General features: G+C 33.7%; 6 protein-coding genes and 2 pseudogenes across 8 annotated transcripts, besides 1 other annotated feature; 4 read left to right on the forward strand and 4 right to left on the reverse strand.

The window, feature by feature from the left end:
* Nucleotides 1–14,833: part of a mobile genetic element that runs on past both edges of the window.
* On the reverse strand, nt 631–1,407 carry TVAGG3_0661260 (uncharacterized protein; the record flags this gene model as incomplete). Its single annotated transcript, XM_051242021.1, has 1 exon — nt 631–1,407. One exon carries the CDS (start codon nt 1,405–1,407, stop codon nt 631–633), a length of 777 nt encoding a protein of 258 aa, XP_051088608.1.
* On the forward strand, nt 1,425–2,400 carry TVAGG3_0661270 (organellar and viral DNA polymerase type B; the record flags this gene model as incomplete). The annotated part of the gene is made up of 1 exon (XM_051242022.1): nt 1,425–2,400. A coding segment is annotated over one exon (976 nt), but the record flags the coding sequence as incomplete, so codon positions are not given.
* TVAGG3_0661280 (organellar and viral DNA polymerase type B) lies at nt 6,630–6,965 on the forward strand (the record flags this gene model as incomplete). Its single annotated transcript, XM_051242023.1, has 1 exon — nt 6,630–6,965. The coding sequence occupies one exon, from the start codon at nt 6,630–6,632 to the stop codon at nt 6,963–6,965; it is 336 nt and encodes a 111-aa protein (XP_051088610.1).
* TVAGG3_0661290 lies at nt 8,038–8,645 on the forward strand (annotated as a pseudogene). Its single transcript has one exon. A coding segment is annotated over exon 1 (608 nt).
* Nucleotides 9,005–9,478, reverse strand: TVAGG3_0661300 (uncharacterized protein; the record flags this gene model as incomplete). Its single annotated transcript, XM_051242024.1, has 1 exon — nt 9,005–9,478. The coding sequence occupies one exon, from the start codon at nt 9,476–9,478 to the stop codon at nt 9,005–9,007; it is 474 nt and encodes a 157-aa protein (XP_051088611.1).
* TVAGG3_0661310 lies at nt 10,126–12,705 on the forward strand (annotated as a pseudogene). Its single transcript has one exon. A coding segment is annotated over exon 1 (2,580 nt).
* TVAGG3_0661320 (uncharacterized protein) lies at nt 13,415–13,978 on the reverse strand (the record flags this gene model as incomplete). Its single annotated transcript, XM_001319545.2, has 1 exon — nt 13,415–13,978. The coding sequence occupies one exon, from the start codon at nt 13,976–13,978 to the stop codon at nt 13,415–13,417; it is 564 nt and encodes a 187-aa protein (XP_001319580.2).
* On the reverse strand, nt 14,302–14,557 carry TVAGG3_0661330 (uncharacterized protein; the record flags this gene model as incomplete). The annotated part of the gene is made up of 1 exon (XM_001319546.2): nt 14,302–14,557. A coding segment is annotated over one exon (256 nt), but the record flags the coding sequence as incomplete, so codon positions are not given.

Consider the following 14,833-nt stretch of genomic DNA (forward strand, 5'->3'; position numbering starts at 1 on the left):
ACAAATGTTCAAACAAATCCTTCAGATAACGTAGACCATTACCTTCTTCAGTTATACCAAACAATTTTACTCAAAGACGATAAGAAGCTTTTGATAAATCTTATAAGTAAGAACCAAATAATTCTAACAAAGGAGGACCTTGAAAATGTTATATCACGAATAACAGGAAAGCAATGTGTCATTGACTATCTCGACCCTGAAATCGAATGCTGTGGTCAAACGCCAATATTCATGAAAATAGGTAACATCCGCATCATTGAAACACCAGGAACTACAGGAGTTGAGTTTAAGTATAAATATTCGAACGAATATACAAAACTTTCAACAGAATATAAACTTTGTTTGAAATATGTTTTAGTAAATTAAAGCAGTCAGGAGGGCTCTTTGAGCCCATCTTGGCGCTTTGCGCCGTCAGTCAAAAAAAATTTCAAGTTAGCAATTTGTAATATCTATCCAAAACTTCTTCAACAGTATCGAACTCATCTTCATAATGCAAACCTAATCTTATTGACTTGGTGCAGTTTTCACTAACACAATATTTTTCTGTTCTCTTGACTGACATAACTAATTCATTTGTTTCATCAAACAGCAACAACCAAAGTTCATGACCTAATACATAACATTCATACTTTATATTTTTAGCTCTGAGTTCTCTTGTAAGCTGTTGCATTTAATATTTTCTAAAAAGTCAACTTCAACAGTCATTCGCACTGGTGCCTTCAGTTCTACAGGCTCTCCTTGAAAGTCAACAAGTCTGAATTGCATGTCTTTCAAATTATGAGGACTAATGCGAACCCATTTACCTAAATGAGTTGCTATGACAGGAACGTTTGGAATGAACATTGAATTGACTGCATAACAGAAGGATTTATATTCTACTGAACCTTTACTATTAACTCCTGAAATGCCTGTGACATTAGCTATTTTAGACTCAATGTATAAACAATTACCATAACATACGTATGGAACAGATTTCATCTCAATCGTTTTGTCAACACTTTTCAAAGGAAATGTCATATGGTATGCACCCAAAAGAAGTTGTACTCTATGACTCATTCTTGGTATCTTAAACTCCTTCGCATAACTGAACTTCAAAACTCCTGCAATAAGTTTAACATTCATTAAGTTTTCTTCGTTATCCTTGTTTATTGTAGTATTTATGAGAGCATTTAACACTCCAGCTAATGTTTCCATCTTATATTCTACATTATTGTGAAATCTTATTTCGTGCTTCTTTCCATCTATTTCAATCTCCATGAAATCTGTTTCATCTGTTATAACGAATGAAGCGATAGTATTGAAGTCAACCATTCTGAATGCAAGCGCCTCATTCTGTAGACCTAAGTTTGTTTGTAGCTTTACTGTCCCGTATTCGTTTGGGTCTGTACTTTGCAAATAGAACAACATTTTATTCTCATTAAAATATGAGTATAGCTGCATATGCGTATGAAGCTGACAGAGCTAAACGTTTATATTTTGGTCAATACTCTCTCACACTTACTGACAAATATATTGTTATCACTGATGGAAATACTGAGAAATACATAACATGGAAGGACTATGAAAAGTTTGACCCTATTTTAACTCCATGTACTATGCCATTTATAAAGGACGGTGAAATTATTGAAAAAGATAATACAACCGTATATAGGTCTGTTTATGAAGCATTAGAATATATGTTGAATCATAACCCAAAAAGATTTGACCCAAGCACTACACCATGTGCAATGCCTTTTATTAAGGACGGTGAAATCGTAAGAGTTCCGGATTCAACGGTTTACACAGCTGTTCAAAACAGTTTACAAAACATTTTAGCGAATATCTTTAATTCAGAAACTACAGAAATAAAATTACCATATATAACAGATGCTAAAGAAATTAAATCAAAAACGACAACATTATTTACGTCACTTAATGATTTAATGACTTATATCATTAATATTCCTGCACCAACTACAGCATTTGATCCAAACTCGACGGTTTGCAGTGTACCTTTCATAAATGACAGTTCATTAATTACTTTAAGGGATTCGACAGTAAATGAATCATTAAAGGCGTCATTAATGAAAATCATTGATTTTAACTCATTCACGAATACATATAATTCATTCATTAATGTTTCATATGCTTCTAAAGAAGGTGAGCCAAAAACTATCGATAAAGCGGTGTATGAAATAAAAGCATCAACGACGAAATTGAATTCGTTAACTTTTGACGGTGATAGTTTCGTTAATGACATAACATCGGGGAAAACAATTTTAACGAAAGAATATTTAAAATCTCATGTTAGTGAGTTCGTTGAAATTGAAAAAGAAGGTGGAATTAAGTTCGATCCACTGAATTTCATTTTCAGCTTAGCGAATGCGGGTGTTAGTTTCGCTGAATGGACAACTATACAGAGTGAAATAAATGCAATATGGACGTTTTTGGGGTCAAAAGCGGGAAGGGTGAGCTTGTAAATGCTGCAAGAACATTAGGTGAAACAGGAAATTTTGTAGATGGTTTTAAAAGACTTGTTTCAAATGTTTTAACAAACACAAAGAAATTATTTAGATATACCGTACATAACGGACGGATTTTCGAACAGATAGCAACAAACCCTCCGGTTATGGCTGCGTTGATGATGGTTAGAGATATAAAACCACGTAACGACGGGAACGAAGAACATGAACAACAGGATACTGGTCGGGTTATTCGAGACATTAAAAACGTGTATCCTGAAGTTATTGATTTATTTAGAGGAGTTAATGATTCAATTTCAAAACATTCTATAACCCTCGATGAAGAGAATAAATTAACAGATTATATATTCGTCATTATTGCAGAATTAATGAAGAGAATAAATGAAAAAGGAATTGGTGATATCATTAATGTCAGCGATGTAATGATGAAAAAAATTTTGACTCATTATTTACAAAACCGAAAACAGAATATAGTCTTTATGACGTAATTACCGAATTAATGAAAAAGATTAATGATAATAAGAGTTCTGGCGGAAGAGTTGAATTAGAAGTGAATGATGTTAATGAGAAATTAGCCGAAAAAGCAGACAAAAATGAGCTTTTAGCTCTGAGTGATAAAGTCAAGAACCACGTTCATTATATAACTTCAGACGAACAGATTATAACGGACTACCATGGATATTTAACACGAAGTGATGAAGCGAAGACAAAAAATGTTAATGAAAGAAGATATAAATACATTCGTGCTAAAGGTTATGACATAAGCTGTACTGTACAGTATGATGTAGCTAAAGCACCAGAAGCATTTGGTTATACCGGTGAAATTTATGCCTCTACTTTCAATGTTAACGGTGTATTAGTTGAACCAAGATTTACTTTGAGAGTTAAGTCAAAAATAACGTTTGAAGATGCTATTAAAAGTAAAGCTGACAAAGTTGAACTCGAAGCAATGAACAAAGTTTTGAAATCTCATAAACACAACATCTCCGATATAAATGAACTTCAAGCTACATTAGACAGTAAAGCCGACAAGAACCATACACATGAATCCTTCACTACTGTTAGAGCAGACGACATAATATTGAACTATACCCTTGGTTCAAGTGCACCTTTAGAGAATCCAAGTACAAGCGTAAAAGATACACTAACAATTTAGATAACAGATGTATGAACATTGAAGGTCATCAGAAACTTTGAAGCATACGAACTACCAGCAATGTTAGATAAGAAAGCAGACAAAACTTATGTAGATGAAAATTATACAAAGAAGTCGGAAGTAAATGCTGCGCTTAATGGAAAAGCCGACAAGAACCATACACATGAAGAATTTCAAACAATCAAGATTAAAGAAATTAAAGCATGCATCGAAATAGTAACAAAAACAGGAAGAAACGGTGCAACTGTACAAGAACAAAGAATTTATCCTCCTACTTTTCCTAATGGTTTAATAACAAACAATATAAATATTGTAGAAGGCAATAAAGCTATAAACGTTAAACATGAACTTCTAACAATGAAGGCCCAGATTCTTCAAACCATATATTCTGTTGGTTCTATTTATACGTCAATGAATTCAACAAATCCAGAAACAGTTTTAGGTTTTGGTACTTGGGAACAGATTGTAGACAAATTCTTATACTGTGCTAACTCTTCAAAGCAAACAGGGGGTTCGAAGAAAATTACTGAAGCAAACTTACCTGCGCACACTCATACAGGAACGACAAACTTTTCTGGCGACCATAGCCACTCATTACGAGACCACCCATTATACAACTCAGAATATAAAGCTGGCAATGATGTTTTATCTCCATCTTATAACAATTCAGCAAAAAAGACTTTTCGACAAACTGAACCAGGAGGAAATCATGTCCATACTTTCACAACAAATCCAACAGGAAGTGGAGCAGACTATATGCCACCTTATATGACGGTTTATGCATGGGTTAGAACGGCCTGAAAGTCCTGAGCTCCAAAAGAGCGAACAGCATGAAATTACTAAATTTAACTTTACATAAATGAGCTTGAAAGAAGTATTCGAACAACATCCATGGAGGTCATTTAAGAAGTTCAATGAAGCTGCAAAGAGTTGGGGATTTACTAACAGAGCTGAAGTGAAAAGGTTCTTTGACAAAAATGTTGTACATCAAACAAAAATAAACCCTTACGACTACTTTTTACCAATTTACTCCAACACTCCTGACGCATACCAATTTGACACTCTCATTCAAAGCAGAAAAGGAGGACATAAACCATTCCTCATCTTCATTAATGTTAACACTCGTAAAGCATATGCATATCCAATGAGGAATAAAGGAACTCGTGAAGTGTTAAGAGTTTTACAAAAGTTTGTAGCAGAACATAGCCCAAGTACTTTAACATCAGACCAAGACAGTGCATACCTCAGCAATGAAATCACAGATTTTCTCATTAAGCATAACATAACTCACTACACTACTGAAGACCATAACCATAACATACTCGGCATCATAAACCGCTTCATAAGGACTCTCAGAGATTTAAACCAAGAGCGAGACTTTACCGAAGAAACAATGAAACATTTTCTCGAAGTATATAATTCCTCAACACATTCTACAACAGGACATACACCAAATTCAATGACACAACAACAAGAAGAAAAGTATATACAAAAGAAACGAAGTCAAACACAAAATATCAGAAATTCAACACAATTTACCCTCATTCCTGGTACAAAAGTTCGTGTAGTTCTTGACGACAAACCGTTGACAAAGAAACGTTTAAGGTTAAGTAGAAACTATTATATCGTAGACTCTACGCAAGGTAATGGATATCTTATAAAAGCTGCTGACGACTCTATTGCACTTTATCCTCGTCAGAAATTAGTTGAAAGTAGTAATGGCAAACTTGCTGAAACCATTGACGAAGCAAAGCGAGGAGTGGTTATTGAAATACTTGGCTATAACATAAACGATGACACTTATAAAGTAAGATATGAAGGAGGCGTTGAAGATGTTATACCATCTAAGAACTTGAGAGAGTCAAAGCCAACACATCTGGGACCATTAGAGCGGGAGTACTGGAAAGACAAAAATAAGCCAGAAAGAATAAGAAAATTCTTCTAAACTTTTTCATTAGATGTAAATCAGACATGAATGAGAACAGTCATGATATCATTAATGGTACCATAAATTTACACCAAAAATATATTTTAGGTGAAGAGGTGAGATCTCACCCGTTTTTTCACCTCTTTTTTCACCCTCATGAATTTTCATGAATGTTTTCATAAATTTACACCAAAAATAATGTTTAGGTGAAGAGGTGAGATCTCACCCGTTTTCTCACCTCTTTTTTCACCCTCATGAATTTTCATGAATGTTTTCAGTGTCACCACGTCACCATGTCACCAGGTTAATTAACTTCTCTTAAAAATGATGACAACATGACATTTAGAGAACTAGCCCGGAAATAAATTTTATCGTTTATGTTTACGTTAATGTTTCGTAAATGTTTTCATGAATTTCCTTAAGATAGAAAAAATAAAACTAACTTTATTTTTATTTATTTTTTTTATTTTGTATAAAAGATATGATTTCAACAATCGGTACAACAACAATTCAAACTACAGCACCAAACTCGTTAGTTATGAATCCTACGTCAATGTTGATAGAGATGAAAAACTTTATTCCTTCTTCATATACTTTCGAAACAAAAATCCAGAAGATAAAGCAAGAACTGTTAACAAGTAATTTAGACTGTACCGCACAGGATGAAGAAAATGAAGAATATCTTTATGACATGCAGGACCTCATCGACCATTTACCTAAACTACCTGAAATTCAGCAACAAAAACTAACCATTCCCGAATTTGACGAAATTGAAGTCAAAGCAACTGACTCAGTAGAAATAAAGAAGTTCATACGAAAGGTAAACTATGAGTTTCTAGGATATCATTGCAACCATAAAGTTATGGACAAAGATTGCGACATGGTTTATAAAAATATTTCTGACCTTTACAAATCCGAAGAATTTAAGACATACGACAACTTTGTTTCATTAATTGCAGAATGTGTATGGCAGATAAGAGATAAAGATAGAAGAGGTAAAGTATGGAATGAACAGATAAAACCAGCAGCTTTTGAGTTAAAGAAAACCATTGACGCCTTAGTTGTTCTAGCTGGTTTTATTTCAATGTATAACGCAAAAACGATGCCGCAATGTTCAAAATGTAAAGCAGCAATAAGAAAATATAACTACTCAGTCAAAGAGATAGAAAGAATGCGAAACGACTATGCAGACTTAAAGAAAGAAGCAGAAAAGCCAGCAGAAGATAAAATGGATATGTTGACATTTCTTAATAAAAACTATTCAACAGCAGAAGATTTCCTTCTATCTGACGTCAAGAAGAAGTATAAAGAAACTTTCGGTATCGTTAAAACATTCGATGTACTAAAAGAAGAAATAGAAGCTACGAAACTGTTTAGGATTTCAAATATACATCGTACAATTCATGTAAAACGCTTGTGAAAAAACAGGTGAGAAAACGGGTGAGATCTCACCTCTTCACCTAAACATTATTTTTGCTGAAAAATGACCAAATTTCATGAATTTTCATAAAAGATAAAAATAAAGTTAGTTTTATTTTTATTTATTTTTTTATCTTGTATGTAAAGACAGTAATGACAAACATTGAGTTTGAAACAGTTAGAAAGATAGACAATGACACCAAAGTGGTTAGAATAGGTGATTTAAACGTAAGATACTCAAAGAAATACAACAAATATTCTTTGTCAGACATTATAACACCTTCTGGAAAGAAAACAAAGGACTGGGTTAGAATTGCTTCTACTCAGAAAATTTTGACAAGAAATCCTGAGCTCATGATATCAGTAGCATTTCATGGAACAAGAGCATATCTTATAGACAAAAGTCTTATACCAATAGTTTTGTTATGGTTAGACCCAGTTGTTGGATATAACTTCATAACATATGGTTCATTCGATACGGAACGTTGCAGTGAAGGCTTACTTTACATCGTTCAGAAACCGAAGGACTTCAACACAAAAAGATATAAGATAGGAAGGACATATAATATAACTCAAAGATATGACAGTACAGTCAATAGAGTCAAGGTTGTGTTCGTTAATGATATGAGAGCTGCTGAAACAGAACTACTCGAAAAGTTTGAGAAAATGTATGGTGCTCCCATAAAAGGTAAAGAAACGTTTGAAGTAGATGAGATAGATAAAGCTATAAAATTATTTGACGAAGTTGCTGAAAAATACATGTAAAGCGTTTATTTTTTGGTCTTTTGTGAAAGTCAGAAAATAAAGTTAGTTTTATTTTTATTTATTTTTTTATCTTGTATGTAAAGACAGTAATGTCAACATCAGAGAACACAACAACTGCTATCGTTCATGAAGCCATAAATGAAGAATACGAATACATACAGTATAACAAACAATTGAGACTCATTCGTTCAGTCAAAGATGACATGTACCAAATGCAAAGTATAATGAATGCTCTTCGTTCTACAAAGCAAGCATATCATTGGTTTGAAAACCAACAGACAAAAGAACTTTTAGAAGAATTTTCTCATATGATTGCTTCCCTCGGAAAACCGAGAGAAGAGATTCCGTACGAAAATCGCAAGAATTTGGCTCCTGGTTTGAAAGGTTATTATGTTCTAGACTTTTAGTAAACGCTGTAGCAATGTGGGCTTCACCTCGTTATGCTTGTTATATTTTCATGATGTTAGATGAACTATATAAAGCAGAACGTGGAGAGATGGAAAAGAAACTTCAAGCAAAAGATGAAGTCATTGAATCCAAAGACAAAAGCATACAGAAAAGAATACCGCGTTCAGTACCAAAAGGAAAGGAAAAGAGTTATAGGTATATGATATATACTGAAGAATTGGAGAAAGAAGAAGATAAAGATATGGTTATGTTGCATTTAGTCAGAAGAAACAACAAGAGCTTTTATGACTTAGCTAAAATATATAAATCTGACAGAAACTGGTTCTATCGTGAAAACTTACCGATTTCAATGACACCGAATGAGCAAATAAAGGAAATTGTCAAAAATACTCTTCCTCAAACACACTATGACATCAAAGGTTGCACAATACTTACATTCAAAGAAGACTTAACATTACTGAAGGAAAAAATAACAGAATATTTCGATAACTTCAAAGAGGAAGAATGAAGTCACGACAACATTAACGAAGAGAGAATGAGGTGAAAAAAGAGGTGAAAAAACGGGTGAGATCTCACCTCTTCACCTAAAATATATTTTTGTGCTATATTTACACTCATTTACGAAGAAGTCATGAATCCTACGTCAATTATGTTCGACACTGATAACATTAACGATAACATTAACGATAACATAAACGATAACATAAACGATAACATAAACGATAACATAAACGATAACATTCATTTTTGCATTAATCCTGCTGTGTTGTCAAAATGTCATGTTGTCATCATTTTTAAAAGAAGTTAATTAACCTGGTGACATGGTGACCCGGTGACCTCATCAGTTATTCAAAAATATATTTTTGCTTAAATAGCTTCAGGGTCTATTTCTTCAACCATTTCACTTCCTTCGTCAATGTCAATAGAAGCTTCTTCAACCTTTGGTAAGAATTTCTGTATAACATCTTTGTTCGTTATTGTCTTCAGAGATGAAGGATAATATTTCACATTTGTTTCACCTTTCTTATATTCTTTCTGTTCGGAAAGATTTAAAGCAATACTGAAGAAGTCAATATTAGAGTTCTTTATAACAGTATAATGAGTATCTTTGACATTCACGAAGAAACCCTTTTGTTTCAAAACTACTGCTAACTCTTGTGAAGTATAACATTTGCGGTCAATGACGATAGCTAATGGTCTGACATACTGACCAAACTTAGATTCTTTCACAAACTTCTTGTTAAAGATAACATTAACATTTGAAGCATTATTGAACTCATTCTTGATGGCAGTAGCGAGAGCATTGTATGAAAAGAACTTGCAATCTTGCATGTGTTTCATTAAAATAAAAATATTAAATTATTTTGAAAAATAACTTTAAAAAATCTAATCTAATTTTTTCAAAAAATATTTTTTTATTTCCTACTAAAGATGTATCGGAAGTTGTCTAAGTTAGAACACTCGGAAATAAAACAACTTCTTACAGAAGCTAACATAGAGTAGCAAACATTACGCAACAAACAAAAAAGCACTCGCTGACTTCATTAAAGACTATAATGGTGCAATAAGTTATGATAGAATTCATGAGTTCATAAAGCCGCAACGCGGCGAGGACGAAGTCCATGCAAGAGCATTTCCTTTAAATGACGTTGCTATTGACTTATATCATAGACGTTCAGTACCTCATGAAGTAAGAAGAGAAATGTTTGACATAACAAATGCAAACGTTGGTGAAACAAGAAGAAGAGACGACACACTGAAACAACAGAGAAGAGAGATGTTTAAAAGCTATAGAACAAGTTCGCAAAGCTAACGATGTCATTCGTTCCATTGACGACAAACCAAAAGAAGGTGAGAGATGGTTAAAGAAAGATGAAGAGAATAGGAAGAGAAATGTGAAGTCAGGCAATAGACTCATTGACTTTAACATCGAAGCTTTAGATGAACCAAACAGAGACTACTTACACAAACATTTCGGTAAGGTTTTCATGAGACTCTTAGAGAAGATTAAAATAAACTCCCAACAAAGATGGATGGTATGTTATAAACTTGGTGGAAAGTATGAATGTTCTACGTTAAACCTCAATAATATTGGAACATTACTACATCAGCTCTTGAAGGAGAACTTTATATCAGAGATAGAAGCAAATGCTGCAGGTATTGTTGAAATGCACTATGACTTCTTCTTGACAAACATAAAGAATCTTACTGAAATAAAGATGTATGATTTAACAGAATATGAAGGCTTAACGATGTCAGATGTAAAGAAAGGCAAACCAAAAAAGAGACCATATAGAGATGAAAGCACACTGACAAATGACCAGAAAGCCATTTTGGAAGCTCTTAAGCAAACAGGAAACCCAGCACTTATAGAAAGCTTTTGGAAAGATAATGGTGAAAAGAAGTTTTATAAGAAGAGAAGCGGTCAGTTCTGGAAGTATCTTTGCACATTACCTATAAATCTTGAACGCTACCAAATCTTCAATGAACTGAACAAAAGAACTGCAAGCACTTATGACAGAAGACAATTGTTTCGTTTATGCTTGCATTCAGGCTGGAGTAAATGAAGAAACTATTGACCACATGAGAGAAGTCATTCGTGTTAGAGACTTTCCTCAAAGTAAAGTACAAGAAATTTCTGACGCAACAGGTATAGCATTTAATGTTACCATTGGTTATTTCAATGACTCAAGACATAATGAAATAAAGAGATACATACCAAAAGAATGTGAAACTGTTAGAACTATTGACTTACTTCTTGTTGAAGACCACTACATGCTAAATGAAAGATTACCAATGACAACATATTTCATTCGCAACTATATAGAAATTCTCAAGGAGTGTGGTGGAATGAACATTGAGAAACAGATGAAGATTTATACAAAGAGAGAAGATAAATATGTAGTTCGTTATGATAGAACAACACCGTTATGGGATGTTATGAAAACATTGTGGGAGTGCAAATATTTCGAACCTATTTCTTATGGAGAACTTTTCACATATACGACTGACTTATATAAACAGAACCTTGCACCATTTAAAGATTTGACATATGCTCCAAAGTATTGTGTACAACTGAAGAAGAAAGCCGAGTCAAAAGAAGTAAATAAAAATAAGTGCAAGTTCATTCCTGAGCACGTTTTCTTTGCTGACTTTGAGTGCAGTACCGATGGCTTTCATAAAGCTTTTAACATCTGTTATGACAGTGAAGATGGTTCAGTGAGTGAAAGCATTTGGGGTCAGAACTGTGCAACAGAATTTTTGGAACGACTTCCTGACAAGAGTTTAATATATTTCCATAACCTCAGTTATGATATAAACTTCATCTTAAGACACATGACAGAAGTGAAAGGAACTCCCATCATTAAAGGTTCACGAACAATGCAAATAACTGGCTTATATAAAGGAAGGGCAATTATTATAAAAGACTCTTACAGTGTTATAAATAAGAAGCTTAAACTATTTCCTGCTATGTTTAACTTACAAACAGGACCGAAAGAAGTATTTCCATATAACTACTACAGCAGTGTTTTGTTAGCAAATGACAACAGAACTGGTGTCATTTCTGAAGCATGTAAGTTTATCCGGGATGCAGATACATTCATGAAAAACATAGATTCCATCAAAGGTTGCAGAATAGATGAGAACCACTTCGACTTAGAAAAGTATAGCACATTTTATTGCAAACAAGATGTAAGAATTTTAAGAGAAGGTTTTGTTAAGTTCCGCAATGACATATTGAAAGAATTTGATTTAAACGTTTATGACTACGTTAGTATTTGTTCAATTGCTAACAAATTATTTGAGAACAGAGTGTACTTCCCGAATGGAAATTTATATGACCTCTCAAATAAACCAAGAGAATTTATTTCACGCTGTATTCAAGGTGGAAGATGTATGCTGTCAGATAACATTAAACAAAAGAGCGAAAAGAAACTCATTGCTGACTTCGACGCTGTTTCATTATATCCATCAGCTATAGCAAGACTTTATACTTTAGAAGGTATTCCAAAGGTTATGAAGAAAGAAATGTTAAGCACAGAGTATCTCATGAGACATTTATTCGATGACGACCAAAAGGAACCCATTGGTGAAAAGTTTATGTCTGGCTTCTTTGTTCTCATTAAGATAACAGAGATTGGAATACATAGACACTTTCCTTTAATAGTTTGTGACCCTGAACTAAATCCAGAACTTAACGTTCCCAGAAGTTCAAACACTTGCTGTTTAATGTATGTTGACCATATAACATTACAAGACCTCATAAAATATCAAGGTGTCAAATGTGAAGTGTTGCAAGGATACTATTACGATGGAAACAGAGATATTAGAATAAGAGATGAAGTAAAGAAGTTGTTTGAGTTAAGGTTAAAGTATAAGAAAGAAGGAAATCCTTTGCAAGAAAATATAAAGCTCATTCTGAACAGTATTTATGGCAAAACTATTCTATCTCCTATTGAGTCAAAAATAACCATAGTAAATGACAAAGATGCTATAAGATATGCCATCAGAAACTACAACCATATAGTGAAGTTCGAAGGTTTGGATGGTTCAGATAAAACTATTTTCAAGCTAACGAAAAGCATTTGCAGACACTTTAACTTCTGTCCACTTGGTGTTAACATTCTGTCTATGTCGAAGAGAATAATGTGTGAAGTATTCTGTACTGCTGAAGATATGGGACTTCAAATATTTTACCAGGACTGTGATAGCATGCATATTTTCAATGAAGACATACCAAAGCTTGCAGCAGAGTTTAAGAAGAGATACGGTAGAGAACTTATGGAAAAACTTGGTCATTTCATTCTGACTTCGCAGAAATAACACCTGGAAAACAAAGTTTAGCATACAAGTCAATATTTTGTGGAAAGAAGACTTACATAGACTTACTCACTAACGATTTAAATGAAGTTGCATTCCATGCACGTTGCAAAGGTGTCAAACAAGACGTCCTTGCTTTAACAGCTAATGAAATGTTTCCTGAAGCTATACAATGCTATTACATGATGAAGATAAAGTTTAATGTTAAGGAACATATGACAAAGACTCTGAGTTCAGTTTAATGAAACTTTACAAAGCACTTTATGACGGTCAAGAGATTGGATTTGACTTATGTAAGTCATGTCAACCTTGCTTTGAAGAGAAGTTTAACTTCTCAATAACGACTAAAACAAGCTTTATTCGTAAGTTGAAGTTCTGAGGTCATTTATTTTTGTCAGCAATGAGGTCATTCGTGATAAAAATAACTAGCGGCAAGGGCGAAGCCCATGTGGTCATTTACAATACTGCGATGGTAGAGTTTAAGAGTTGTGCTTCAATGTAGAGACAGTCCTTATGGTCTGGAGGTAAGAACACTGGGCAGTTATGGTCATGAGTGGAGAACATGTCTATCCAAAACTCACGATTGAAACCAGTTAATTTATAGTATTTAGGGTTAGGAAGTGGTGTAGTTCTTGTATGACCAATGAACTCATTTTCAACTCCCTTACTTAAGTTTGAATATAATATAGCTTGCTTTCTATCCCAAATGCCAGGTGTTACAATCTTTGAAAATTCATTTTTCCTCGGAAGCATTGCATCATAATTGAAAACATTCTTGAAATCATCACTTGGTTCAGAGATTTGAAATCTTATACGTAATGGATTTTTTTTCTTTTTAGCTACTTCATTGAATGGTGAATATATAACAAACTGACAGTCATGAGTTCCATCTTCATTTTCATTAAATTCATAATGAAAGTCTATAAGTTGTGGCTGACTACCTTCTTCTTTCAGTTGTGCAAGAAACTCACGTAAAGGCTGTAAAGTTTGTACTTCAATGTTGAACTTTTTCTCGAACATCTCATTAAATGAAATCATACATTGCAACAATGTTGTATCGTCTTTAAAGTATTTGTATATGTGAATGTTTTGGGCGCTTAAAGACTGTTCGTCATTTTCTATCTCGACTTGAAGTATAAAGTCAACCTTTCTGAAAGCACGTGTTATATACATAGATGTTATGCCAATGTACTTCTCTTCATTTATGTTCACAATCCAGTCTGTTGGAAACTTAAACGTTACTCTGTTCCCCTTTATTTTGACGTCAGGGTTTTCACTACTGAACGCAACAGATAAAGGTATTTGTCTATACATTTAATTCGGATAAAAATAAACCATTTACTCTTTCTTTGCTTCAGCTTCTTTAGCTTTTGCTTCAGCTTCTTCTCTAGCTTTCTTCGCCAGCAAACGTGGGTTCTTTTGTCTTCCAGCAGCTAATGCAGCAAGTTGTTTTTCACTAAGTTTTCTCTTTGGTCTCTCTGGCTTTTGTTCTTGTTTTTGTTCCTTCAGTTCGGATAAAATTTGCTCACGAATTTCTTTCTTCAATGCTTCAACATCTATGACCCCTTGGGTCTTGTCCGTAGGGCTTGTCTGAGTCATTTGACTGCAGATAAAAAACAAAATTAAAACTTTAACCGATGTAAAATGAGCTTGTCAAAATCAGAGCGAGAGTCTATTATATTAAATGACGCAAGAGGAATACAACATCCTTTCTATTACGTAAGTCAGAGTAAAGATGGTAAAATATACGTAAGAAAAAGAAAGGTTCCATTAGCGAATGCAGAAAGCGACAACATTAAGGTGTATGGCAAGGGTGAAGTCCACGAAGCCCATGTTAAGCCTTCTGTTCAAACTGAAAAGTCAATAGAACCAGAA

The sequence above is a fragment of the Trichomonas vaginalis genome, chromosome III, assembly GCF_026262505.1.
Source record: "Trichomonas vaginalis G3 chromosome III, whole genome shotgun sequence".
Taxonomy (NCBI): Eukaryota; Parabasalia; order Trichomonadida; family Trichomonadidae; genus Trichomonas; species Trichomonas vaginalis.